The 27,368-nt window shown below is 44.0% G+C and overlaps 1 protein-coding gene across 3 annotated transcripts; it reads right to left on the bottom strand.

Annotated features, from left to right (window-relative positions):
• Positions 1-534: 534 nt before the first annotated feature.
• SEC16A (SEC16 homolog A, endoplasmic reticulum export factor) lies at positions 535-27,368 on the bottom strand. 3 transcript variants are annotated; one of them, XM_066201343.1, is made up of 32 exons: positions 27,266-27,368; positions 21,058-23,591; positions 19,813-20,319; positions 19,110-19,282; positions 16,710-16,795; positions 15,880-16,009; positions 14,532-14,730; positions 13,302-13,479; positions 12,765-12,907; positions 12,270-12,331; positions 11,903-12,041; positions 11,400-11,642; positions 11,061-11,158; positions 10,452-10,533; positions 10,179-10,296; positions 9,840-9,951; positions 9,514-9,619; positions 8,928-9,068; positions 8,723-8,836; positions 7,947-8,148; positions 7,512-7,751; positions 6,770-6,858; positions 6,219-6,377; positions 5,886-5,963; positions 5,614-5,670; positions 5,325-5,439; positions 4,880-5,017; positions 4,702-4,802; positions 4,248-4,322; positions 3,577-3,636; positions 2,626-2,700; positions 535-2,213 (listed from the first exon to the last, which is right to left on the bottom strand). In XM_066201343.1, exons 2-32 carry the CDS (start codon positions 23,515-23,517, stop codon positions 2,145-2,147), a joined length of 6,549 nt encoding a protein of 2,182 aa, XP_066057440.1. In that variant the 5' UTR covers positions 23,518-23,591; positions 27,266-27,368; the 3' UTR covers positions 535-2,144. The 3 variants fall into 3 exon arrangements, with proteins under 3 accessions (XP_066057440.1, XP_066057439.1, XP_066057438.1); XM_066201342.1 differs by having other exon boundaries at positions 19,110-19,255; positions 19,813-23,591; XM_066201341.1 differs by having other exon boundaries at positions 19,813-23,588.

The following is a 27,368-nucleotide window of genomic DNA, read 5'->3' as shown; positions in this document are numbered from 1 at the left end:
CCGCCCCGCCCGCAGCGCCCCCGCGCGGCCGGAGGAGCGCCCGGCAGCGATCGCGGAGAGTCGCGGCTGTCACGACACGGGATGAAGGCGGCGTTTTAAAAAAAACAGCTTAGAGTAAAAGCGTTACACTTAAAGAAATTTAAGTTAGGCATGTATTAAAGCCTGAAGCGTCAATTTTGAACATTTCAGTTCAAAACACTGATCACAGAATCACAGATCGTGAAGATCACCCAGTTTCCAACCTTCGCCATGGACAGGGAAACTTTCCACGTGCTCCAAGCCCTGTCCAGCCTGTCTTTGGACACTTCCAGGGATGGGGCAGCAACAGCTTCTCTGGGCAATCTGTGCCAGAGCCTCTTCACCCTCCTAGGGAAGGATTTCTTTCCCTATATCGATCGCGTCTAAACCTGCTCCGATGAAGCCCTTCCAAACACCAAACACTTCAGGCTGCCTTTCCTCACACAGATCACTCCCAGACAAACAAGAGAATTTCCTCCACGCATCTCACTAAAGCAATAACCACAAGAAGAAAAGTAAAATGTGAAAGTGCTCCAGAGCGCAAAATATTTTATTTAAGAATTTACAGTGTCAAATCTTACACTTAGGAAAGACAGCCACTCCCAGCTCAGAGGGAGCCTCCTTGAATGAAGTCGTTTGGCAGTCTCTACTGAAAGGAGAAAATAATCAGCAGCCTGGCTGGACTAGAGGAAAGCCAAGTGTCTTGATTAGGTTTCAATTATAGAAAAGTAAACCACACTGACTGCTGCTGTCCATGTCTGGAATTGAGAATGGACCAGCACACAAAGGTTTTCTAATCCCCCCAAATAGTGTTTTACTTGGGCTGCATACAAACCTTTTGGGACATACATAAGGCTATCCCAATCTTAGAAAAGTGGTGTTATTCAGGAAAAGAAAAATAAAACAACAGTTGGGGACAAATACTGGCAATTTCACATTCATATTACTTCTACTCCTGGGCAGAAATTCAAGTAAAATCAAATATTTTGGTGGCAAGTTCTAAATAAAATATGGCCTAATGATTAAATAAATATTTAAAGTTTATTTCTCTCTTTGCAGATAATTCAGATTCTTCAGTGAATATAAACGCTGCATACCATGGTTTTCAAGATTTCCTATATTAAAACTAAAGATTTTAAAGTCCATCCACAGAGGTCTAATCCATCTACTTTTAGTACGAAATTTAGCTGTTAGCTATTTAAGACCTTGGTTATTTTAGTAAGGGAGATTCCAGAGCGGATTATTACACTGATTCTGGCACTCCCAAAAGGAAAAAAATAAACAACTTTCAAGCTGTTACCCCCCAGCTGCAGAGTGCCAGCAGTTCGAGAGAAAGCAAAGTAACCGTATTGCACTTAAACAAACACTCACTCGTCAAGAGAACAGCGTTGGCTATGATACAGAGCTCCTTCCCACTATACACTTGGCTTTACAGGTAGTCTAAAACCACGAACTACATACAGACTAGGAAAGATCCAAATCAAATCAGGATTAGATTACAGTCACAGTTTTCATTCAATACAGGTCGATTTATTTGGATGAGCTGTGGCCCCCTCCCGCCTCCCAAAAACCAAACCAGCACGAGGCAGCTCCTGGGTGAGCCTCTCCCAGGGGAACATCTCTGGTTCCACACTCTGGCTGAAAGCATCACGATTGTGCATGGTCCTCTTAAGGCCACAGTGTTATCTTACAATGTGGACATGTTTTCTTGTTTGTTTTGTTTTTTTTTTTTTCCCCTTGCTGGGAGGGGAGCATCCTTCAGAAATTAAGGAATCCCTGAAACTATGTCTCGGAAGGTCTCGCTAGTAAAGGTCTAAAATAAACTTAAGGAATAAATTGCCTATGCAATTTACAAACAGGTTTTGTAACAGACAGCAACTATTTCCTCTCTTGTGTCTATTCTTTATCACAGCAAAGCTATTTCTAGCCAGGTTTTGAAAAGGAAAAGTTACATATATTTCATGTTTGGTAATGGTTTGCGTAGATGAGGTGCAAGCATGAAAGACATCACCGATCATGAGATTTCTGTCATGTCAACTGCAGCTGACCCCACGTGCCATAAGGCTGAATAGCTCTTTGCATACTCAGAACATGAGTAAGGACTCCAAAAACAAAGCCATTGTGTTCTACTTCAATGTCGGATACTTCCTCTGTCCAATTCTTCCCAGTCTTGAGCTTCCAGTGGCTGCAGGAGACTAAAAAAAAACCAGGAATAAACAAAATGTTCTGTAAAAGTGTAATGTAGGAGACAAAACTGAAAAAATCAGGAACAAAATTTTGAATGGAAACTTGTTAAATTGAACAGGCGCCAGACTGATCTTTGTGTACATTTAACACTCTGTGTGCAACAACCCAGATTAAGCTGGCAAAGCACAAAATCATGTTTTGTTCAAAGTATAGAATCAGACTGGTTTGGGTCAGAAGGGACTTTAAAGGACATCCCATTCTACCCTCTGCCATGGGCAGGGACACCTTCCACTATCCCAGACTGCTCTGAAACCTGTCCAGCCTGGCCTTGGACACTTCCAGGGACGGGGCAGCCACAGCTTCTCTGGGTGATGTTGGATAATAGGGATAAGGAAAAGGAAAGATGAGGCTTTCACTCACTTGTGCAAATTGAGAGGGGTTGTAGAACGGTACTGCTCCTGCTGAAGGTGCCCCCGAGGGTGGAACAGTGGCAGGCTGGGAAGAGAAAACACTGGAATTAGACAAGGGCAGAGAGGCACTCCAGTGCCTCTCAAACGTGGTCTGCTAAGTTATACAGAGCAAATATTCACAGGAATAATGCCAACAACATGGAGAGTGCAGCTTATTGGAACAACTCCAGAGTGCTGGTACAGTTTGCATCCAGATCGAGAACGGGGCTGGCTTAATGTAGGATTTGGCCAAACAATGTCACATGCATCAACTGCAAATAGCAGGTCCAAAGCATGCAAAACCAACACAGGACACCAGTGCAACTCCACTCAATTAGTACCTTCTGCCTTTGTTAGTACACCTCAGCACTTGCCCCAAAATAAACATTCTATGTCAGGTTTTGCTTGACTAAGAAATATCAGACAGGTTTGTGTCACCCCTTTGTGGTGACCCCACAGCTCTGGAACTTCCAGCAGAGATGAAGCATTCCTTTAATTCCTACAGGGACTTTTGCAGATGGTTTATTACCAATTTGAGACTGGCAGCAGCAGAATGACCAAGTTTTGCTTGTATTGAGTCTTTTTAGGAGGTTTGTTTGGTTTCGTTGGAGGATTGTTTTGTTTAAAATCAACTGATTTCTTTAGTATCTCAGCAAACAGATGATGAAATTATGTGAATCTCTTAGGAACATAAATAAAAAAGCATGCTTGGATTACATGCACTCTCATAAATACACAAAACTGAAGACCCTGTTTGAGTGTAAAAAGGAACACTACATCATGATCTACTTTTAATGATATTTCTGTGAAATGAGGAGGAAATGACTAAAAGTAGCATTAGTATTTGAGCAGATGCAAAACAAAGAGGGGAGGGGGGAAAGTAAATAAGTTAACATAAATGAGAATGGCCAGCCACATGTACCTGATTAAAATGCTGGCTTACTTCACGTGATAATGAACTCATTGAACTAGAGCGCGAAAGCTACAAAACAGCAAGAACACACAAATACAAAAAAACACAAATAAAAAAAGTCGTCATGCATGTCACTGCCCCAAGCTTTCAGTTGTTTTATTTCATTGTCAAAAGTCTCACTGCCAAAGGTTAAACCAACTTCAAGTTAAAAAAATAAAACAAAAACAAATGTAAAGCCAGAAGTTAGTTTAAATCAAAAGGACTTCTTAAAGCACGGAATTATGTAGGTATAGAAAACATTTAGTAGGAACAAAGGTCATGTTACTCTGCCTGGCACACAGCAACTTGTTCTTCTTGTGTCTTGCACTTAATATTAGTGAAATTATATGCATGCATGGAGGCAAGAAGAGATCCTTCAACTGCTACTGACATTTTACTCTGAAAAAGGCTTTTAAAAGTACTTATGTAGGAAAAGGAGATCACAGAATGTAGGACATGGAGGCTGAACTTCTCATATGGCCTTAGAGGACTTTTCTGTATAATTCTGGAGGCAGTCATATCACATCTTGGCTATTTATCAGCAACTGAATCAGTTACTTGTTGTTTTAGATGACCCACTGTAAGACCACTACAATTAACTGTAAAAAGTCATTAATTAAATATTTTGCATCAAGCCTTACCTCGCCTGACTGGGAGCCATCGGGGTTAGGAGCATGAAGTCCAGATCCAGGAGGAAGGGCTGCAGGGTTTAAGTACTGAAGAAAAACAAGGCACTTGTGTTTATCATCATTACTAGGAGGCTATTCCACATTTCCCTTAGAGATCCCACTGAGGCACAACAATGTCACAGCACATCAGGCAGGTGTAAAATGCAGTGTAAGACTTTCCCCATGTTCTTGGTCCCCTTCCTGCACCCATGGAAGCTGCAGCCCTGCCAAATTAGGAAATGCAACCCCCCACTTCCATTTCCACTTGCATTTCTCTTCTCCTGTTCTTTCAGTAAAACATTAAACCACAAACCCTACAAGAACATTGTGCTTTAAGTACTGTGGCTGTGAAACTGCTGCTCAGAATCGTGAGGGGGTTTTAATCAGAACTTTGGGTTCTGTCTGCAAGGCTTTCCTTCAAACCCACCTCTGGCTCTGCAGCTGCAGCAGGGTCTGTGTTGGTTTGGTTTGCAGCTGGTGTGTGCTCTGTTGCTCCACTCCCTTCCATGGGCTGGGATTCCCCTGGAACTACAGAGCAAATAGGATTTAGCCAAACACCCCCCCATAAACAGCCATAAAACCTCCCCACAACCCTGTCCACACACCTGAGTTTGGAACAAACACGTTGGCAGGAATGGGCATTGGTGCCAGGGGGGCAAACAGGTCTGATGGTGCAGGAACAGCACCACTTGCCTTGGTTCCTCCTGGATTCAGGACATCCACATAGCGGGCTCTGCTCCCAGCTAAACCAGAAACATGCAGAAAAACAGAAATAACCCTTGTGTTTATCATGTCTGTGTCTACTTGGAACAGTCTGCTGGTTAAAGCATCTTTCAGGATCAGGAAATAACACTCCAGGGATACAAACAGTAATATCCAAGTCATGATACTGTGACAGCAGTGCAGGAGCTGGGCAGGAGGAGCAAAGCCAGCAACAGCCACAGCTCCACTGAGCCTCCACCTATTCCCAAACAACCCAGGGAAAGTCAGGACTGCTGCATTCATATTTTATGCAGGGGAAAGTCTTCAAATCTCTGTGCTGGCTGTTACCTGCTCTCCTGGAGAACACATTGACAGAAGCACCAGGTGGGCCTCCAGGCCCAGGGGGAGCAGCAGCCTGAGCAGCTTTAGGAAATCCTGTTGGAGGTGGTGGAGGAGGTTTACTCTGCAGGGAGACAAAAAAAAATCCAATCACATCATTGACTGATGTTGCACGTTTTAATCCAAATTCAGTAAAAAGCAGATCTCTTAAGACACAATAATAGATTAAAGAAAACTGTGTGCCAAGTACAGATATTTGTTTTCCACTTGGAGAAATCATGAGGACTCAGATTTTTACCTCTTCTTCTGGTTCATCCAGATTAACCCAACGTTGTTTCTGCTCATCCCAAACAATCTAAAAGAAAATCACAGTCAAAAACAAAGAGCTCAAAGCAAGCTGCTACAAAAGTTTAAAATAACCTAACTATCTTTTTAAGAAAGCTGGTCATAGAATAAGAAAAATCTTCAAAGTTTTACAATCATTTGTTTGCTCATCAAAACAATGTTCATCTGTCATCCAGGAGAACATTAAGAACAAATTCAAGTGTCTAAAGGTTTTTGGGGCCTTACTGATTTATTCTTGTCATCTGGCAGGTGAGCCTCATTCTTTCCTTTTCCCATCAGCCAGCGAAACCAGGTTCCACCAGTCTAAAAACAAATTAAATCGACTCAGTTAATTCTCTCCCTCTCAGTTGATTCCTGCCTCACTCCACAGGCAAGTTAAAGCAAACTTTCATGCAACAACACATTTTCTGTTAGGGACTTCAACTCTGAGCCCAGAGTTGCAACTAATGAGTAGAAATGAACACTTTCGTCAGGACTTCTTAAATACTGTGGACCAGGAGTAACCATATTTACCAACGAATTTCCTCCAGCTGTAGGTACCTTTCTAAGAAAGTTTACCTTTCTAGGTGCTGCCTCCTTTTTTGTTTCTTTTTTAGTCTCTTTCCCTGCAGGAGCAGAGGGAGGAGGAGAGGGCTGCTTTGCTGCAGAGTTGGATCTCTCTCGTCCCACAGAATGAGCAGAGGACTCTGAGGTTGTTCGGGATCTTCTCCCATAGCCCTGGGTGATAAATGCATAGGAAAGCACAAAATTGTCACTGCTGCAGTGATGGATCACATTTCATCTTGCTAAAAAACCTCCTTCTTTGAAAAATCCATAAACAGAACAGATTTAAAGTTCATACAAAATAAACCTGAAGATGGATCTTTATCTTTGTGCCTGGTTGGATATAAGGCCAGGACATCAATGCATAATAAACAAGTAGGATAAATATCTGACACAGCATTAATTTTTTATCAAGAATTTCCACACAAAGACATTTAATCTGGTTCTTTGGGGGCTTCTAAAAACCAAGCTTCAAGTCTTGCTGAAGAGCAATACAGAGCCCCAAAAACATCTTGTGTTTGCATTGTGCTGCAATGCAGCTGAAGAGATGTGTGAAATAACAATACCATGTTAGCCATTCTGCCATAGAAATCATCCTCTCTCTGTTCAGGGAAGGAGTTTTGTGAAGGAGACTCCGGGGCAATTCTCTGCATTCCTTAAAAAAAAAATTAGATTACGTTAGCAGGGACACATACCAACAAAAACCCCAACAATAAACACCAAAGCCCCCAGGCCACACAATAGTTTTAAGGCAAAAGTTTTCACCAGTTATGAGTTTTGTGCTAGAGAGAACCTGGTCTTTTAAAGAATGAGAGCTGCAATTGCTGTGATTTTATTTTTGTCTCTTATCTGGGTTTGTGTTTGGTCTAAACACAGGCCAGAGCAGGCTAAGGGATGGAGCAGTTAAAGGTTCCTCACATCTCAAACTCTGCCAGGCTTATGTTTCTTTCTCTCCACATGTATCAGGCTCTGCTGTCACAGAGTTAAAACTTACCAGGGTCCTAGAAACTCATGTCCAGAAATCCCTGATATTCCTTGGAAAGAGAACTGCCAACCTCACTGCACTCAGGGACTATCTGTCAAGGTCTAAACCATGATCTGCTGAGTCTGACCTCTCTTTTATAATGAGCCAAAAAGGAAGAATGAATATTTCAACTTTTATAGATGTTTCTATACCATTACGTGGTGGTTTTAAATTTCATTACCCAAAACATGACTGTTTTTTAAATACTGAGATATTTTGAATTATTCCCTGAAACACTTCATTCCCTTTCTAAGGAAGGAAAGATGTTTGTTAAGATCCCAGACCTGTTTCCAGGTTTTTCTGCTCTTCTGGCTGTGGCTCCACTTCTTGTGGTGGCCCTCCTGGGGGTACTGTTGACCCTAAGTATAGTGGGGATGGTTCAGTTCCATAGGGATTTGAAAATCCTTGAGGTGCAAAGCCAGGTCCTGGGCCAAGAGGCTGAGGAGCCACTGGGTAGAAGGGGACACTTCCCTGGTCACCAGGAGGAATCATGGCAGCTGAGCCATCAAGGACAGCCTGAGGTACTGCAGCATGAAAAAAAAAAAAAAAAAAGCAGAGTTAAGAGTTAAACAGAAATCCCAGTATGAACCTTTTACCCTATGAATGACACAATGCAGAAGTGAAACCTCCCTGTTCCAACCAGCCTCTTAAGTGGTTTCTTGTATCAGAAACCCAAAACCTTTGCTCTCTCTCTGTCATAAAGGATATGAAACACCAACCTGAAGGCATCAGCTGCACGCTCTGCATCTGTTGAGCCATATTGGGTAACAAGGATGCCAGTAAGGGATTTTCAGCACCTGGCCCCACGTCACGGCCACCTCCCCCGTCACACTGACTGGCACGGTCCAGTTCAGAGCTGGGAGTGCTGCATTCGTAGGGAGGGGGAGTGGACCTGTCTGTGGTGTAGGCTATTGCACCCTCCTGCAGGAAAAACCAAGATATTATTAACTGATCTGTACCAGACATTCAATCCATAACCAAGGGAACATAGAGCAAAAGAAATGTTAGGTGTGAAAACAGTTTTTTAGTGTTCGGTCAAAAAACCCCCGAGTTGTCAGTCATTCATAAGCCATGATCAATCAATAATTTAAAGGGTTTATTTATTAATTATAATTAATTATTAATTATATTTATTATTAATTATAATTTATTTGTTAATTATAATTATTTCCACTCTGTTATAATCTAGCAACACCACGATATTTTTATGGCAAGCAGATCCCCTGATCACTGCAACCTAATGAGTCTTGCAATTCTCCTTGCATTATGGTATTGACAAAACCCTGTCTCCTATAACTTTAATTATTCTGTACTGAATCTCAGGGCACTAAAGTGTTGTAAATTCACTTGGTTTACACCACAACTTTTGCAACTGAGGACATGAATACATAAGGTCACTTCCCATGTTGCTGTGATTAAACAAAACCATTTTAATAACTGGATTTACACCAATCTTTTAAAGGGAATAATTCATGCTGAAAAACACACACCATACCTTGATCTGTCCATCCACATGTCGAAGTGTCACTAACCAGGAGGGTTCAATAAAAGATTCCTGTTCTGGTTTTTCTTTTATCTGAGGGTCAAACAGGCGTAGCTGGGATGACATCTGAGGAAAGGAAGCATTGAAAAAGATGAGTTCATCAGCTTCCCACCTACCAACATCCAGCCACAAACACTTCACTCTTCCTTCATGTTACCTGGATTAGCTGCCCAATCAGCACAGGGGAATAGTAATGTGGATCTTTGAGGACAGTTCTGGAAATCACCTCACAGTAGTGGAAAGCCTGGGCAGCAAGGCCCATCTCAGCCAGACGACAGGCATAGATGAACTTGAAAACCTGGGGAGGCAAGCAGGACAAATAAACCAAGTGATCACAACACTCTGGGTGGTAACAAATACAAGGCAGGCTGACATTTCAGCTGAAAGCTCAGATATCTCACCATCACATCTAAAATTAAAGGAAAAAAACATTCAATTCTCCTCTTCCACCTAACAGATCCAGTGGAAGTTTATTTATCTACAGCTAGTGCCAGCAAACTTTGCTGGATTTTTCTTTAGGAAAACAGAATTACAATTTATAAAGTTAAAATTCAGAAGGATGTAGAGATGAAAAAAGTGAAAATGAAATGACAACAGGAAAACAGCTATATGGCATTACTATCCATGAATATTTCATGTTATAGCAGAGTAAATATTTGCCACACTGACTACAGCACATGAGAGATTAAAAGCATGAAATCTGCCAAAACAGAAACTAAACCAAAACAGGAACAGCTCCTCACCTGGAAATTGGGCAAGCAGCCAGGCTGACTTCCTAGTGACTGTGCATATTCATAGGCTTCTGTTCTTTGAATGGCTTCATTGGTGGCAAACTTTAAAAATGGCAAGCTGTTTCAAATAGAAGAAAAATATTATTTGAGCTGACAATAAACACAGCTCTGTCAATGCCAGACACACAGCTCTGTTAGACAAAAATATCAACAGCTTCTACTAGACAGGACATGAAATAGTTATCTCAAAATCATCTAGTGAGGATAAGGGGAACAGTGTAATTTAGTCTTTCATTTTTTGCATTGAGAAAGTTGCATTTAAAAAAGAAAAGCCAAACCTGTGATTTGATCCAATTAGGACAAGCTTTGTTGTCTTCCTTGTGTAAACTCCAAACCCAACTTGGGCCATAAGATAACAAAAATGAGCAGCATCCAGCAGGCCTTTAGAAGCTGTAGAGAAATAAAGAACAGAGCTCAGGATATTTCAGCGGCATATTCAGTGTCCTGTATTGTTTGGCTTTGCACTCAAATGCCTTCACAATAGAGAGAAGCCCATATAAAACGGCTCCACTTTATATTTTATAAAGAAATTCCCTGTTTTCAAAAAAAAAAAAAATAGGCTGAGCAATCAGAGCTTTTCTTTCAGTCATCACCCTGTCCATTTCCCCAAGAGTTACCAAGAGTGTCTCCCATGGTAGCAATGGTCCTGGATTCCAAGTCCACATTATTGGTCAAGTTGGATAACACCATTGCGAGATGAGGCCTCCAGTCTCCCCATTTCTCATCTCCACAGCACTAAAATGAGAAGAATTACTAGGTCAAATCAGTGACTGGAGCTCTGCATGGGTAAGTGGTTCAACCTAAAAAGGATCAAAACAATTTCTCTGACATTCTGGGAAAGATTTTTGCTGGGAACTCCACTACTCCCTGCAGCTCCCAGTGAATCTTACCGTGGATGCAGCTGGCATCCTTCCAGACATGAGCTGGTAAACAGTCTGCAGAGGGTCATTAATTGGGAGACTGTTGGCAAATCTACAGAGACATTGCAGAGAAAAACAAAAAACAAACGTGGGGTAAGCAGTCAAAATGTACTTCAGCTCTCAGTGGCAATTAATCTAACCTAGCTCAAGAGAAGGAAGTGCTGTGTGAAAATACTACACTGAAGAGGAAATTACCCAGTGGATAATGTTCACAAGTAAAACATTCCCAGTGAACTGGTTCTGACACTCTAACATCAGCCAGTCCAAACTAGGAAAATCTCTGGATTGTCCCCAAGCCAGTTGACTTTTACAACATTGCAGCTTTTTCCAAGCAAGGCCACAGATGACATTGTTCAAATACTCCTTAAATGGATCAGGTGGCAGAGAACAACTTCTCAGGTTTAAATTCATAGCCAGAAGGCCCCAGAATAAAAAGTAACAACCAACAAATAAACACACAGGTAAAACTAAAGCATAAATCTTGCATGAACCACTGTGGATAACCCACGATTTTGACATTCTCCACCACATTAGCAGAACAGGCAGCCAAATTTCACTAATCAAAAAGTAGCCCAGTACCTGGTCATCACCCTTGCATGTGTCCTGCTGTCCATTTTGCTGGCAAGGAGTAGAGCATGACCCCACAAACCATGCTTCATGGCAGACTCCAAAGCATCCTAATAAAGACACAAATTAGTATCCTGGGAATAGTTTCACATATCACTCACAAAAACCAGTTTTACAGTAGTAATTTGTGATCTAATCAAAATATGTTTGTGTAGATAAAAGCTAACACACAATTATAATGCTTTAGGTTATGAACTGTAGGGTATAAATTTCTGTGTCAGTGTAATACAGTGCCATGAAATATTACTACAAAAGTTGCAAAAAAAAAAAAGCAGCAGCACAAGCACTCACTTTCTTACGGCCATAAAGCAGCAACTCCCTGAATCTCTCAGTCTCCTTCTCAAAACTGTCAACTGTGGTTAGAAGATTATCAGTGAGAAATGAGAGCTGGGCTTCACCAGATTCCTCTTCCACTTGTTCCAAAGCCTCATTAGTGAAATCAATCAAATTTGCCTCATTAGGGGACTTCCCAGGAAGCCACACTGTTTTATGATCTCGGAGCAGAAGTTCAGCCAGGTCTGTTCCCACAACAGTCTGTGCGTGAGGAGAGAAAACAAATACAGAAAAATCTGTTATTTCAACACTGCCTGCATTTATTTGGCACTTAACAGCAACATGTGAATATCAGCACCTGTGAGCAGCTGAGGATGAGTGCCCAGTTTACACACTCCTCCAGTCTGTGACACATTCCAAGATCAGTGACTGTAACACATATTCCTGACCTTTGCACAAAAACTATTTGCGTACAAAATACTTCAGGATAGATAAAAACTCAAGCAGTGAGACATACATACCCCATTCTGCCTGCACAACAGTACAATAAAGTCCCAAAGAAGACTTGCAGACTCTTTGTCAATTAAATTTTCATTCTTAAAGCACTGTGCAGCTTTACTTTGTGCAAAATTAATAACATCCACTTTATGGGTCTCATCCCTGAAAAAAAAAAAAAAAAAGAAAAAGAAAAAAAGTTTTTAATGAGACAAAAGTAAACATTCAGGTCATTATTTGTGATTAGTCTGAGGAATTAATTTAAAGCTCATGTATTATTTAAGCAGGTGAAAAGCCACAAATATTTTAAGTCAGTTTAAATCCTGTAATTTTGCAATGAAGAAATAATTTCTGAATGTATGAAAATTATTTCTGAAAACCGTAGGAACATACTTAGCAAGAGGACCAGGAAAGGCTCTCATCTCTTCTTGCTCTGGAGAATGTTGTAACATAGTCTAAAACACAAATATAATCCATAAGAAATTCTTGCAACTCTAAATTTTGCTTTTCACAGATAAAACCCCCAGAGCTGAACATAACTCATCGTGTAATCAAGCCTCTCAAGCAAAACATAAAAGGTGACTTTGTGACAACCTGCACAATTCTGGTAAATTATGAAATCTACTTTACATGCAAGTTACTCTGTGCATCATCCTGAACAAAATTATAAGGAGCTGGATGATCTCATTGTGACTAAGTCATCTCCCAGAGGAAAGGAACTTTCAAATTTACTGTTTTACTTATCATTACAGCCCAAACAGATAAAGATACATGCACTGACATAAAAAAAAAAGAGAAATCAGGAAGTTATAGATTCAAGTTCCCTACTCCCCCTCCAAAAGAAAGACCTTTATTCCATTACTTCCCATTTTTCCTTTCAAACTTTACCTCCATGCTGTGGATTTCAACCAGAGCTGGCTGACCCTCAGAAGGCAGGTTTGGCAGTGCTTTTATCAAGAAGCCCCCAGGCCCAAACCTGGCACAGATATGAGGCACTGAAAATTTCTCAGGTGTTGAGGGCCTTAAAGGTGCTGAAACGGGGAGAAAAGACAAAATAAGAACAGGTAACCTGTCCTGCAACTAAGTAAACTTGCTGATGTATTTACCCAATTCGATAATCCTGCAGTGTTAGTGGAAAACACCCTGTTATTGAATTTGGCTGAATTTTGTAAGAAAAAATCATTTCCTTTATAACCCCAAAGTCCCAAACTTGAAGATTTGCAATAACTAGAACAAAACTAGACTCCAGAACTTGAAAATCTAGAGGCTTTGATTGTTTGTATCAAACACATTCCGGTCATCTCTGTACAAACACATAACACATCTTCAAAGACCTAAACAGACACCAACGCTTTGGAAAAGCTTTTCCAGAAAAACCGTTTTGTCTCTATAGCACAATTCCCTCATTCCCCAGTGTGTCCATACCTTGCTCCACAGCTGACCAGGCTGTTTCAGCAGGGTAGCCATAGTCTGTGAAAGGCTGCTGTCCATCAAAGCTGGGATCATAGCCTCCATAGGGATACTCTGCGTGGAGAGAGACTGCCTGCGCAGGAGTTTCGTAGGCATTGCCCGTTAGATCGTGATTGCTCCTATAGAGCTGGCTCTAGGCAGAGCAGATTAGTCAGGGTTAGCTGGGAGTTACACTGAGCAAGCAGCTCTGCAGACTGTGAGCATTCCTGCCTGACAGCTTCTGTTCTGTGAACCAGGCTTACTGCACCACTGCCTTGCAGAAAGCCACCCTGTGAGGCCCTTCTGTGCAGGTAAATTAATTTTCTTTGTCTTCTCCCCTAGTGTTTTTTAGCATCATTTGATCTGTTCACATCCAAGCACGTTCAGTTCTCTCACAACAGAATTTCTATGTGCTTGTGTGAAAAGTTAAGATTACGGCATGAGTTCTGTTACCACCAGCTGTGGGTCAGAATGAATGTTCACCTCTGCTGCAACAGAAAATCCCAATTGAAAAATCCCAACAAATGCCAAAATACATCAGGCGCCTAAAGATTAATGCCTAAATGATTTCCAATACTACTTCAAACATTACTAAATGAACTGGAATTCAGACTGGAAAAGTACCTAAACTTCCAAGAAACATGGTGAACCAACTATAGGTAAAATGACCCATCACATGAGCAAAAACCGTCCCTCAAAAATTAGTCAAATATTCTCTGAGGTTTTCAGGTATCTGTATTTGTGGTGTAAGTGGATGAGTAATCAGTTAGCTTTGGCTTTTGCGTTTAAAGTCAAAATAACATGATACAAATATGGAGTTAGTCCTTTAATACATCCCAAGTTCAGTAACACAGCCAAGCTTGTGATGAGAAAAATGACATGTCACAAAGCCAGGCACACTGTCCACTACAGCCAAGCACAGGGAAGGCAACGTTCTCACAAACAGCAAATGGATTCGGTAGAGGAAATTTTCCATTTCTCTGTGTGTGGCAACTTGCATAGCTGAGTGCTGATTTTGGTTAAAGTTCTCTTGACAACCGCGACAAACACTAAGTTCAAAACTACATCACAAAACAGCCTCAGCTTACGAAAGTTTTCAAAACACACACTCCCCACGCTAAGCCCTGACGTATTTTCTTGTTTTCTAATGCTTCACCCACCCCCAGGAGAACGAGCGTCAGGGTGTTGTGTGCAGCTGGACCTCACCTGCTGGGAGCGAGAGCTGAAGCTGCTGTGGTGGCTGTGGACGCTGCGGGAGCTGCGCAGGCTGTGGCCGGAGTGCTCGCTGTGGACGCTGCGCCGGTCAAAGTCGTCCCCGTAGGGATCCCTGTGTGGCTCTGAGTCGTCGTCAAAGCTGCCGGTGAAACGGGGATCGTACCTCCAGTTGTCCTCGTATCGCTCACTCCTGAGGGGGACACAGAGCAGCAGTCAGCTCACACACCCACGGGACTGAGGGAGGGGAGTGTCAGGAAAAATGGATCTCACTCCACACGTGTCGGAAGTGTCGCCCTGATTTTTCAGCCTTCTGATGTTTTTACATTTCTGTACCGGAGTTCTCATTAAACAAAGACTGATGTTTGGTAAATAATACATTCCTTTCCAGGGGGAAGGACAAATTGATGGACTTCTGGTTTGACCAATGGGGTCAGAAAGGTGTCAGCCTCATCTCCCAATCACTGGTCAAAGTCCAAACCCTATTTAAACCCCAAACCAAAAAGAAGTCCTTCTTTTCTCATCTCACGACTTGACGGCGTGAGTGTGATCTTTTCGTGTCTGTCCAGTGACACAGAAGGGCTCTTAAATCACTGCCTACACTGAGGTTGTTGTTACAGTAAACAAACTGGCATTCCTTCATGGAGTTCATCCAGATTATTCCATGTAGGAATAGGGTAAAAAGCTGGCCTGTCATTTCTTCTAAGTGCTGCTAACAAGCAATTTTTAAGTTCACATATGAAGCTATTTTAAGAATGAGAAGTTCCTTTAACACAGCAATCTATTCTGAGGGTGAAAAATAAGTGCACCTGTAATAACAAGGGAGTTGTCCCATGAGAATCAGTAAAGAAAATATGTAAATGATCCGAGAACAGATAGATTTGACAGACAAGTAAAATACCTTTTACTAACCAACAGAATAATTAACAAAAAAGCTATTAACCAATTAGAAGTTACCTTGAGGTTTGTAAAAACTGTATAAGAGAAAGCATGCTGCCACGATAAAGAGCCTTCTGAAGAGATTCTATCATGCCCCTCTGTACGTTGTGTCCGCCCTAACAACAACCACTCAAGATCAAGACCAGTATCATACTCAGAGTGTGTTCTAAAAACCCACAGAATGTTCGACTGGTCTAAAACCCAGTGCTGCTACCTTCAATCCTTCTCTCAGAGTGATGTGGCAGCTCATCTGGTTTCCCTCAATGACCTAGGTTAAAGCCACAGAAAGAACCAGGAATGCTGTGAAATACGTGTAACACCGCACTTTAATAGTCTGCTCCAGAGAATCTGCTGCCCCAGCTGTGGAAAGAACACAGGGAGAACATGGATTGACTGGACAAACCTGCTGCCATATGGATATGCTTCTCTCTTCTGATAAGGGTTGTGTTCAGCATCATACCAGTACCTCTGGTCATAACTTCTCGGGTCTCTGTACCTGGGGTCGTATGGGTATCGTTCCCAGCGACTTGGATCTTTGGAAAAGAAAAAGAAATGGTTCAGACATTGGTAGTTTTTGCCTATAGTCTTTTTCTACTCCTTTCTCTTTAATTACAAGCTGGTTTGGTCCTGAAGCACAGAGCAAAACCAAAGCAATGTACTTAAAGCTACATAAATATGTCCACTCCTGTTTTAGTTTTAGAAGAAGTTTAAAAATCAATTTCACACCTTTCAGAGAAATATGGCTGTTATAGTTAGTTACTCTTGGGGGGGGGGGGGTCAGTGTTTGCCATCAGATCTTTTCTAACATCTTTAAAACTCAATCCTACTATTTGTTCACAGGACATTAACAGAACCTCTGTGATCAGTCTGCAGAGTGCCAAGCAAAACATCTCAGGATGTGGACAGATGTTGCTTAAAACCCTCCCAGGCACTACACAAGCAATTACCTCCACACTCCCAACGCCAGCATGTCTCAGTGAGCACTCAGATAATGACGGACCAAGCCAAAAGCCAGTTGTGAGTCAACTTCTGTTTACACCCACCTAAAATTCACTTGACAGGTTTGCCTTTGGGTCACACACCAAAGACACACCCCAGTGAAAGGCTACATGTGGAACAAAAGTGTTCTGTACCCTTCCAATGGAGTGTTTGCACAAAGGAAAGGCAAACTGAAGGCTGAAGGCAGGAAAATCTACGGAAAAAATAAAATCAGAGTTCTTTTGGACACCTTACCTCCATAATCATAGGAGTTTGAGTAATAGCCTGAATAATAATCACTCCATCCACTTTTTCCATAATAATCTTCTGGGTACCCTTGCCTGAAAAAAAGGAAGCACACAAGCATAAAAAAAAAGTTGCTATTCCTCCTTAATCTCTTCTAAATTCAGCAGGAGGTAGGAAAAATATGCCACAATTGATTAGACAAAGTTTCATAGTTAAACTAATGCATTTCCAGGAAACCAAGGAATCATAAAATTAAGACTTTACAACCCAATATACCACTAAATTGTTGTGTGCCATCAAAAGCTGACAGCCCACAGCATATAGTAATTTAGAGGCTTTATAAACTGCTTTGGTGATAAGTTTAATTACTTACAGACAATTAAGCACAAAAACTACTGCTATAATTAGCATTCTTTGAACCTTCTCAACAGAGAAGTCGATAATTTAACAATTCATTAAGAAATAATAGCTCCTCCAAATTTAACAGTGTTTTATTATCCAGCTTACAACGAAGAAAACATTCATTCACAGAGATGATTGTCCAAACAAGCACAAAAACCTGGCTAAAACCAACACAGCAAAGTAAGAGTCAGTGTATAGAAAAAGATGATTTCTTCTGATGAAAAAAGAAAAATATGGTCAGTATTTGAAATATCATGAGCCTTTATTATACAACATTTTCAGGTCATCATCCTAGAATTTCTGAAAAAAAGACAGAGGATGAATTTCAGATGAAAAATGCAGTGTCTACATGCACATGCATACACATAAATGTATATATATGTATACATCCATGTATGTTTGTACCTACACAGGTGCATTAATCTCACAAACACACCTGTGCACACACACAGCAGGTGAAGATATTTAATGCCAGTGTGGAGTGATGGAAACTTCCACCTTTCCCTACAACTGGTCCTACAACTGAGAGTGCAAACTCCAAAGTGGCCCAGCGAGTGCAGGAGTGTGGGAAGTCTGCTACCACAGCACTCACTCTGCAGAGGAGGAGGTCTGATCTTATCAGATCAGGTTTAACCACCCAACCAATCTCCCCAGTCTCCTCCAGAGAGATCTCATTCCTTTCTCCAAGTGGAGTTTACAGAGCTGCATCACCAGCAGTGCACATTGAGGGCAGTTTCACACACACACGCACAGCTCTGCTGCCCTGCAGCTCCACACCACAGTCCCTGTCTGACAGTCCTGACACAGCCACTTCTACCAGGCTTTGATCTGCCCACTGCCGCGGACAGAAACTTCAACCCCTATCTAAAAATAGTACCTCAGGAGAGTACACACCAGGAAATGCTACTAGAGGTTATCATCTCATTTCAAGAGCTCACAGCACACTTAAATTCATTTAAGAAAATGGTAAATGTTATCACATGGAGCTACAGCCAATGTTTCCTTCTCCTCAAGACCAAAATACATCTATAATCTGCTGGAGATGGTAAATAGAATGTAATTTGTAATTTGATCACTGCTCCATGAGTGAACTACCAACAACAGACAAACATTACAAGGGGTTTAATCATTTCCAGACAGGTAATAGGAGTTTCTCTGTTAGAAACTGCAAACCCCTCAGCAGATAACAACAGCAACATTTTGTTACTGATTTGAAGTTCATAAAATAACTTACACAATTATCATCAGAAAGCAGCAATCTCTTCAAGGTAACTTGCTGCCTCTTGCTTGAGTAGAGATTTAATCCTGCTACCATTTAACATTTTCATGTAGCATCTGAACACATTGTTCCCCTCTCTCAAATGTCTTTATTTTGTATTAATCAAACACATCAAGGCTTTTAAGTTTCCCTAATCAAAACCTGCAGTGAAATGAGTGGGTGTGACATGCCCACACAGCACCTCTGCCACCCAGACCACATTCTGGGAGCTTTGTGAGGAAAGCTGATCCACAGCTGAGGGAATTGTCACACAAATGGACCTGACACAGCACCAAGATGTTGTCACCTGACTCACCACGCTCTTCTGAGCACCTGAGCCACTGTGTATCCATGGTGCTTGCAAGGCAAACCCCAGCCAACGTGCAAAAGTGCCATTCATTAACAGAACGAGGGGCCCCTGCCTAAGTGCAAGGCAGAAAATAAATGAGTATTGATTAATAACCCCATGGCCTGCACTGCTCTTTCACAGCAAACATCACCACTGAGGCTATCACAGTGACTTCCTGCCTGGCAGAACCCCTAAGGAACTGAATGAAAGGAATAACAAACAGGAGAAAAGGCTGGGGAATTGTATCCTTTCCACACAAGGCATTTGATACCATCTCTCCCTAGGGCAGCGCACAAAGAGGTTTTGAATTCCTCCCTGTGCTTTATGCTGTAAAACCTTGACAGGCATCACAGCACTCCCTGCTTTGGGGCATCCAAATCTCGGTGTAGGGATGACACACCTGGAGGAAGGTCTCTCAGAGCAGTGGCTGGCCCTGGAGCTGGGCCGTTCAGGCTCGGGGTAGCGATAACTGCCGGGCTCCATGTAGGCAGCGCTGCTGCTGTCGTAGTGCCGGTACCGGGGCTCATACTGCCCGTAGCTGTCCTCCTGCAAAAGCACAGCCAAGGGAAGAGCCTTCACACCTCCAAAATTAACAGTTCCAACCAAAAATCATCACCATTCACACCACAGCAGTCACACATGAAGAGATGCATGTTAATAAACTACAGTTTAGCTTTCGTTATTTTTTTGTGGCAGAAGTTACAGTCAAGTTATTAATATCCTAAACTTAAGGGAAAAAACCCCATTATGTCTGGGACTAAAGGCACTTCAACCTCTCTACTAAGCCATCAATAATTCAGGAGGCAGATAGGAACCAAGTTTGAGCACCTGGACAGTCAAGCCAGTTACAACTGCCAGCTTTGTCCAAAGAACCAAACAAATTGCTGTGAGCTGACATCTGTGCCAACTGGAATTGGTATCAGCAACTACTTTAAGTTTCCATAATCTTTGCAGTGTCAGTTTGGTTATTGCTGTCTGGATTTTAACACTTAACATGAATGCTCTGCAGAATGCTGATCGTGACACAACCATTGAAATAAACTCAAAAAAGAGAATTAATAATAGATACAATGGGGGATAAAAGGGAAAAAATAAAAACTTACCATGTAATAAAGGTGAGCTGCTGTCCTGGGGTCTGCAGGATAAGGTGGCGGATATGGGGCCTGGTAAGCATCGTAAGGATGTCTGTAGTAGTAGTAAGGGTTCTGGGGAGGACCAAAGGCTTCCTGAGGGGTCTGAGGAGGGGGTGGACGCTGCAGGTCTTGCTGCCCGTTGGGTGGGACTGCCTGAGCAGTGCTGGCAGGAGGGGCTGTGGCAGCTGGAGCACCTGGAGGCTGTTCTGACACCGGCTGCTTCCCGGGGCTCGTCTGGTCGTACCTTGGCTGGGCTGAACCTGCCTCCTGCCCCCCAGGCTGGGCACAGTTACCCAGCCCCTGGTTCTCCCCCTGCTGCGTGGCTTTAGCCCCTGTGGAAACCTGGGAGTCTGGAGGAGCTGAGGACTGCCCAGATGTTGGTGGCTGCATTTGGGCTGCTTGCATTTGTGGTTGGGGCGGCAGGGCTCCCTGTGCAGCTCGCTCTGCTACAGCCTGGTGCTGTACATCTTTTGTCACCTGTTGATAGAAATGTCGCTTGTCAGGCACCTCAGGGCACACCTGACCAGCACCACTGGCTGCCTGTTGGACTGGAGCACCAGAGGGTGACTGATTGTGCACCTGGACAGAATTACTTGTGCTGCTTTTCTCCAACGTCCGTGACACTGTGAAGTCGAGAGCTCCAGCAGCTTCTTTGCTACTTGACTGATTTGCAGAATTATTAGCCTGGGCTATGGAATTAACAGGGCCACTTGCACTTCCACTGGGAAGATTTGTCCCAGGAGAAACAGATGAGTTAGACCCTGGCTTGCTAGCAAATTCAGGAACAAGGCCTTCCATATTAACATTCTTTTGCCCTTCTGGAGTCAGATTAAGAGGAGTTTTCATAAGCAAGTTTGCAGGCTGATTAGAAGCAGCATCAGAAGAATTAACAGGGCTTTGTAATAAATTATGTTTTAACAGATTAGTATTTGGAAGTGCATTAACTAAGAGAGATCCAACTTGCATCACGGGTAATGGCATGTTTTCCCCACCAGCATGTGAAGTTTGGGGACCCATCGCAGGCTTGTCCCCAACTCCAGAGTCCTTCATTGGCTGATTGTTTTCATTGCTGCTTAGCTGATTAGATAGAGAAATAGAAAAATTAATTGGCTGAGCCAAGTTATAGCTTTGATTAGGCTGAGCAATCAGGATAGGCTGATTTTGCAAAGACTCTGTAGGTGGAGAAGACAATAAACTTGCATAACCAGAACTTGCCTGAGACTGAAGTGCTTCCTCTTCTCCCATTTTGGGAGGATTCTCAAGATTTTCAAAGGTTATATTTCCATCCTGCACAGCAATAGTCCCTGGTTTACATGGCTGCTGATTAGCCAGGCCTTCTTCTGGTGGTTGAATGATTTCCACAGTCTGTTTGGCTGGTACATAGACTGCAGGAGCAGCAGGAGCTAGGAGAACATTTCCCCCAAAATTTGGTAGCTCGTTGTGAGCCCATAAAGTTGTTGCTGGGCTATCACACTTCTTCACTGCTCCCTGAGCTCTGGTTGAGGACCGCCTCTCAGACACTGATTGTATATTTTCCACAACAGGTCCAGAGTGCAGCGTATTTCCAGCTTCCCCAGCGCCTGCAAGAGGCCCTGGGTGTACCTGAGGCATGTAAATTGTTTCCAGATTATCTGGTGGTTGTTCAAGATTACCAGGGGATGCAGCAGGCACTGCTGTGTTCTTCTTGATATTCTTTTGGTTTGAGTGGTTCTCTCTCAATTCAACCACCATCTTCGCTTGGTCAATCTCTGCAGGTTTTATACCAACTCCGTGGGACCTCACAGGCTCAAAAGAACTATTTGCACTTGTCTGAAACACTCCCGTAGGCTTAGGAGGACTTGGAGTGGGAGGCTGGGACAGATTGCCGTGGTAGCTCTTGCTCAGGTTCAGCTCACCTGAATCACCTCCCAGAGGAGAGGAGTCAATCTGTTTGAAGAAGCTGGCAGAGGATTCCTCCTCAGGCTTCCCAATTTCCTGCTGGATGAACGTCCCGGCTTGCTCCGGGGGCCGTGCTGAGCTGGAAGTGCTCCTGTGGCTGATGGTGCTGTAGTTGGAAGAGACACTGTCCGGTCGCACAGGGTGAGGGAAGGAATCAGGTGCCTCCAGGTTTGGTCCTCCTTCAGCGTGGCTCACAGCAGCGTTCTTGGGAAGCATCTGCCCCGGGAAGGATCCGTACCTGTACGGATCGGCAGCAGGGGATGAAGCACTGATGGTCTGTGGTCCACTTGGCAGCACCTCCTGATTCTGGATGCACTCCAGGTTCTCCACATTTTCATACTGGGACCCAGCAGCTGGGTCGCCTATCAGTGCCTTGTCATCAGCAGCAAACAGAGAGTGCTTAGCAGCCTGTGCATCCTGGTGGCTGACAAGTTTAGGGAAGTACTGCACATCCATTCCTTTCTGTACCATCTCACCAGCTGAACCTGTACCCAGCTGTGCCTGAGAGAGAATATTGGTTGCCACCTGCTGAGGATGCACTGGCTGGTGATACAGGGAGGCCGAATTCTGCTGACAGGCATCAAATTCTGTTTTCTCCATTACGTAATTCTTTTCAGATGAAAGTATTTCTTCATTTTCTGCCTCATCCCCTTTGAAAAACATGGAGAGAGTTCCTGGATCTCGATCTGTGGGAACAGACCTATTTGATGTTTCAGACATAGCTGGAGACTGGTTTTTGGGGTTGTTTTCCTGAGCTGTGGGAAGGACAAAACCAGAATCTTGCAACGGTGGCTGTGGGTAAAACTGTTCCTGGTAAGGTTGGCTTAACCAAGGGTTAGTCATTTCTGTGCTCTGCCTAAACACATTTCCAGGCTGGACGCTGTTCATGAGGTGACTGCTGTTTGCAGGGCCGTTTTTGCCATTCTTCTCACAGCCAGCGGATAAAGGCGCTTGCAGGATGTTCTGTGGAATGCCTTGGTGTCCAGGACCCTGCGGGACATTTGTGTGTGGAGGAGGGTGAGAAGTGCTGACAGAAGGCTGAGAAATGTTATGAACGTCAGTCTGGGGAGACGGCTCAGGATAGGGCACAAAATTCCCAACTGGAGACTGCAGATTCCCTGGGACAGGCCTCCACTGGGAGCCAGGCTGCTGGGGAGGTGCTGGGAAGAGTGCTGCCGTGTTGGGTGCTGAAGGTGCATCGTTTGCATCTCTGCCAACATCCTGCCTAGCTCCAGGTTTGTTGGCTGCATTCACCATTCCAGGATGCACACTGAAAGAATTTTCCACTGCTGCTCCTGGGTTATAATGCAAGGGCACTGCAGGCCCACGGAGTCCGAGGTCGGCGTTGGGATCTGCAGCACTGTTTATAACGTACCCCAGGGACGGAGGAGCAACTGGAACATTAGAAAAGGTACTGCTGCTTATCCCTGCCTGAGACACGGGAGCTGGCAGGGACGTGTGTGGTCCATGAGGGTTGTCCCCGGCACGGGCGGGCGGGGGATGCACCAGGGTCGGCTGCGGGAACGCCGGGGCGTTGCCCTTGGATGAATTATCCAAAGGGGAGCCCTGCGGGGGTTGTCTGCCGAAGGCAAACGGGTCAGTCACGGGCTGCACCGGCGCAGCCGCGGCGTTTGCCCGTTTGCTCAGCGGGCTGTTCCTCCAGTACATGTTCCGAGCCACGCCGGCGGGAGGAGGAGGAGCCGCCCCGGGAGGGACGGGCTGCGGTGGCTGCTGCATGGTGGCCTTCAGGCAGGGTCACACGGTGACAAACCGCCCGCGGAGGCAGCAGAGAGGTTTCTTCTTCTGCCCTGCTGAGACAACACAGGTACAAGTCAATTCCCTTTCCCACCATACGCGCAGCATTTAAGTAACTTTTACTTTAGAAACAAAATCACTCGAAGAATTTTGAAGTGGAAAATATCTCCCTTTTCTTCAGAATGCATAAGGAACTGGCACATTCCATTGTATTTCTAAAGCCAAGTCTGGCATTAATGAAGTGTAGGGCTGTGTGATATCAACGCACATTATTTAACAATTCTATTAAATATATCCAAGTAGGACTAATGAAACACAGTTCAGACCTGTACTAGTGTCAGACCCTTCAGTGGTATCCCACTGTTACATTTCCCAAAAATATGCGTGACAGACAGCACAGCAACCAGCCTGGAACAGAGCCTGCAGAACCATGCCCTGCTCGATTTAATTATGGAGAGTTGAGAAGTCATTATCTAACTCTAATTCTGTTAGAGATGATCTTCAGCCCTGCTGTGCTGGCACTCCATTTGAATGGACCTTTTCACGGGTAAGATGAGAAGCATCACAAGAAGAAATTCATCAGATGTTATCACCCTCAACAGTCCACTTTTGGTTCAAGCAAGAAAACACGGCGTGGCACAGTATTGCTATTTATTTTGAGAAAGGCAATTGCATCTTCATCACAAATATTCTCTCTTCCAGATGAATGCTGCGTAGCAAAACTGCATTTTTTCTCGCAGTACACGACAAATATTGTTTACAATATGCACAGTGAAGTATCCACAACAATTGCTCCATGCCAGATGCACTTCTGCTCATAAAAGAAAAAAGCTGTGCAATTCTTATTTGGAGTTCTTCTAAGATTCAGCATCTTGTCATAAGAGTAATAAAATGAGAAGCCAGAAAAGTCAGATGTTTGTAATCAGGACAAAACTGTACTAGCTATAGAGAAGTTCCAAAGGAAAGCACTTCTGGTTTCTTGTTATCAAAAATACTACATGTATTTCATGAAGATTTATACCTTAAAACATCCCAATAGAAAGCACACTGGCAGTACCACAGCACACAGACTTTACTGGAAATCAATAAAACTTCTCCTAAAGAAAAACTTCTCCAACAGCCCCATGAATAATCCAGGTCCCTTTTCAGAGTTAACAGAGACTCTCAATTTCTCCCCTATATCCATATTTTCCAGAGTCATATCTAGAGTTAAGACTCTGTAAATTTGTGTTTGATGAAGATGGGGAGGACACTCAAACCAGATTTCAACAGAAGCATCAGAGCTCCATCAGTTTCACTCATTACTTGCATGTGCCTTCACCATTCCTCTTAAAGCCCAGCTGCTGAATTCCATCAAGGAACACTCACAAAAAGGTTTCAGGACTTTGCAATCTTTTCTCCTGTTCCAATAACCCTGAGGTGAAGGTTTTCCAGCTGGCCATGCTCACCAGCCTTGCTGCCAACCACGTTTCCAGGAAATCCTGCCTAAATACCCACCCCAATTCCTACACGCTGAAGGAACCTCCGGCTGTTCTGGGCATCCCCATTTCTTCTTCATCATGTTCTTTGTTGCATAAACCAGATTTTTAAAAAACTCCTCTCTCCCCTCCAAATAAACACATGGGTTTGTGCAAAACACTTTGGCTTGGGGAGGAAAAAAGTTCATTCAACCATCTGCCATTTATGCTCTGGAAAGCACAAACTTCACCAAACAAAATATTGGCATCTACTAAATAGCTCTGCTTTTCATAGGAAAGTTGTTTCTGAAATACAGCTGAGCACAAAAGCCAATTTAAATACCCACTTCCAAATGTCTAATGTGAACTTTACTCCTTGCAGTGTCTTATTAAAAAAAAAAATAAAATCCTAATACTCTGCCATATTTTTGTAACAGCTGGCACCAGTGATTAGCTAATAAAAATAAGTGTAAAGTCCTACTTTGAGGCAGAACTTGCCTTTCCCCTGAGAGAATTTTTTGATGGTGCATGACAGAGGTTCAATATGAGTGATCAGCTTCCTCAGAAGCCAAGTTAATATTAACAGACTGCACACAGGAGTAAAAACAAGCAAGGTTTGAGGAACTGAGTCCAAATAAAATGAACGTGCCCATGTCAAGTAGTTTAAACAGAAGATAACTCAGTGCTACTGACCCTCCCTTGTGCCTCGTCCAGGATTTACAGAAATGCTGGTTTTAAGGGATTTAGAAATAATTACACAAGTTAAGAGCAATCCATCTCTGCTTTATCTGGTTTGGAAATTCTTAACTTCCAGCTGGTTTATTAATTGATAAAGCAGAGCAGCCTGCAAAACATGAGTCACAAGGAGGAACAACTGCAGAAGGTGTTTTCAGGTGTACCAAAAAAACCACTGCCAAAGAGGAAAAAAGATTAAAACCCTCAAGACAAGGCCATAAAATTAATTTTACCTGATGAGCTCAACAGCTTCATCTATAAAGAAATAACTTCTCTGGGGGCAACTAATTCAAATCTATCTAAATAAATTACTCTTAACTAGAATAACTGTGCCCATAAAATAGGTTAGAGGACTAACATTAACTCTCATCCTCACACATGAATAAATAATGTGTTCAAATACACAGATTCCTAATAAGAACAAAGTGACCAAATAAAACCACAACCCACTGCAATCTCAAATACAGGACCAGCTGGAAAATGAGATTTGCAGCTTTTAAAATCAGCAGCTACTTTTTCAGTTTTATCTCATGCAGACAGCTGCACATCTGCACACATGTGGGTGACAGATTGAACACATTGTACAACATCCCTGGCCCTGCCAGATTCCTACCGGGGCTTTTCCTAAACAGCAACCGAAGTTACAAATGTCAGCCTGTTAAAATGCAGCAACAGGACACGGGGGAACGGCTTTAAACAGGCACAGGGCAGGTTTAATCAGGAATCAGGAAGAAATCCTTCACTGCGAGGGTGGGGAGGCCCTGGAATGGAGTTCCCAGAGAAGCTGGGGCTGCCCCTGGACCCCTGGAAATGTCCAAGGCCAGGCTGGACAGGGCTTGGAGCAGCCTGGGACAGTGGAAGGTCCCTGCCCATGGCAGGGGGTGGAATTTGATGATTTTTAAGGTCCTTTCCAACCCAAACCAGCCTGTGACTCCACGAAAACAGCTCTTTGGGAATCACAAGCGCAGAAGCAGCACAAAGCATTCCCGTTTATCCTGAAAGGAGCCCGAGCACCAGCTCTTCCCCCCGGCAGGTCCCGGCGCCCTGGGGCAGCCGCGCTCCTGAGTCAGCACCAGTTGCACAGACCTGTGGCACCTGACAGCTCGGAAAAACACCCCTGACCTGCGACCAGCGCCGGGCGCTGTCACAGGGGATACGTGAGAGCCAACATCACACGGAGCCTCCTCCCTCCCGTACCCCGGAATAACCTCCGGAGCCCCGCAGTGTCCCCGTCCCACCCGGAACCGCCCCGAGCGACCCAAATCCTGCGGGAAAACCCTCGGGCAGCGCAGCCCGGCCACTGCGGCAGCGCCTTCGCCCCTCCTTGCGGCACCACAGCCCGCCCCAGCCGGGGCCGGGGCCCGAGCCCGGGGCCGCCGCAGCCGCCGGCTCCCTGCGCTGCCACAGCCCTGAGGCCCACGCTGAGGCACGCCGGGGTGGGCACCGGGGACACCGGCGCCCGCGCCTCAGGCCCGGCGCTCCTCACGCAGCTCACCCGGGAGACCCGCGGCCCCTCCCTGGGGCGCGCCCCGCGGTACCTGGCACCTCCCGCCAGCCGAGGCCCCTCAGCACCGGGCGCGGGCACCGCCGCCCCTCACGGCCCCAGCACCGGCCGCCGCCATCTTGGCACATCCGGCTCGG

This window comes from Chamaea fasciata, unplaced genomic scaffold (assembly GCF_029207755.1).
Source record: "Chamaea fasciata isolate MVZ Bird 193981 ecotype frontalis unplaced genomic scaffold, bChaFas1.0.hap1 SCAF_20, whole genome shotgun sequence".
NCBI lineage: Eukaryota > Metazoa > Chordata > Aves > Passeriformes > Sylviidae > Chamaea > Chamaea fasciata.
This window is presented reverse-complemented; position numbering and strand designations above follow the sequence as displayed.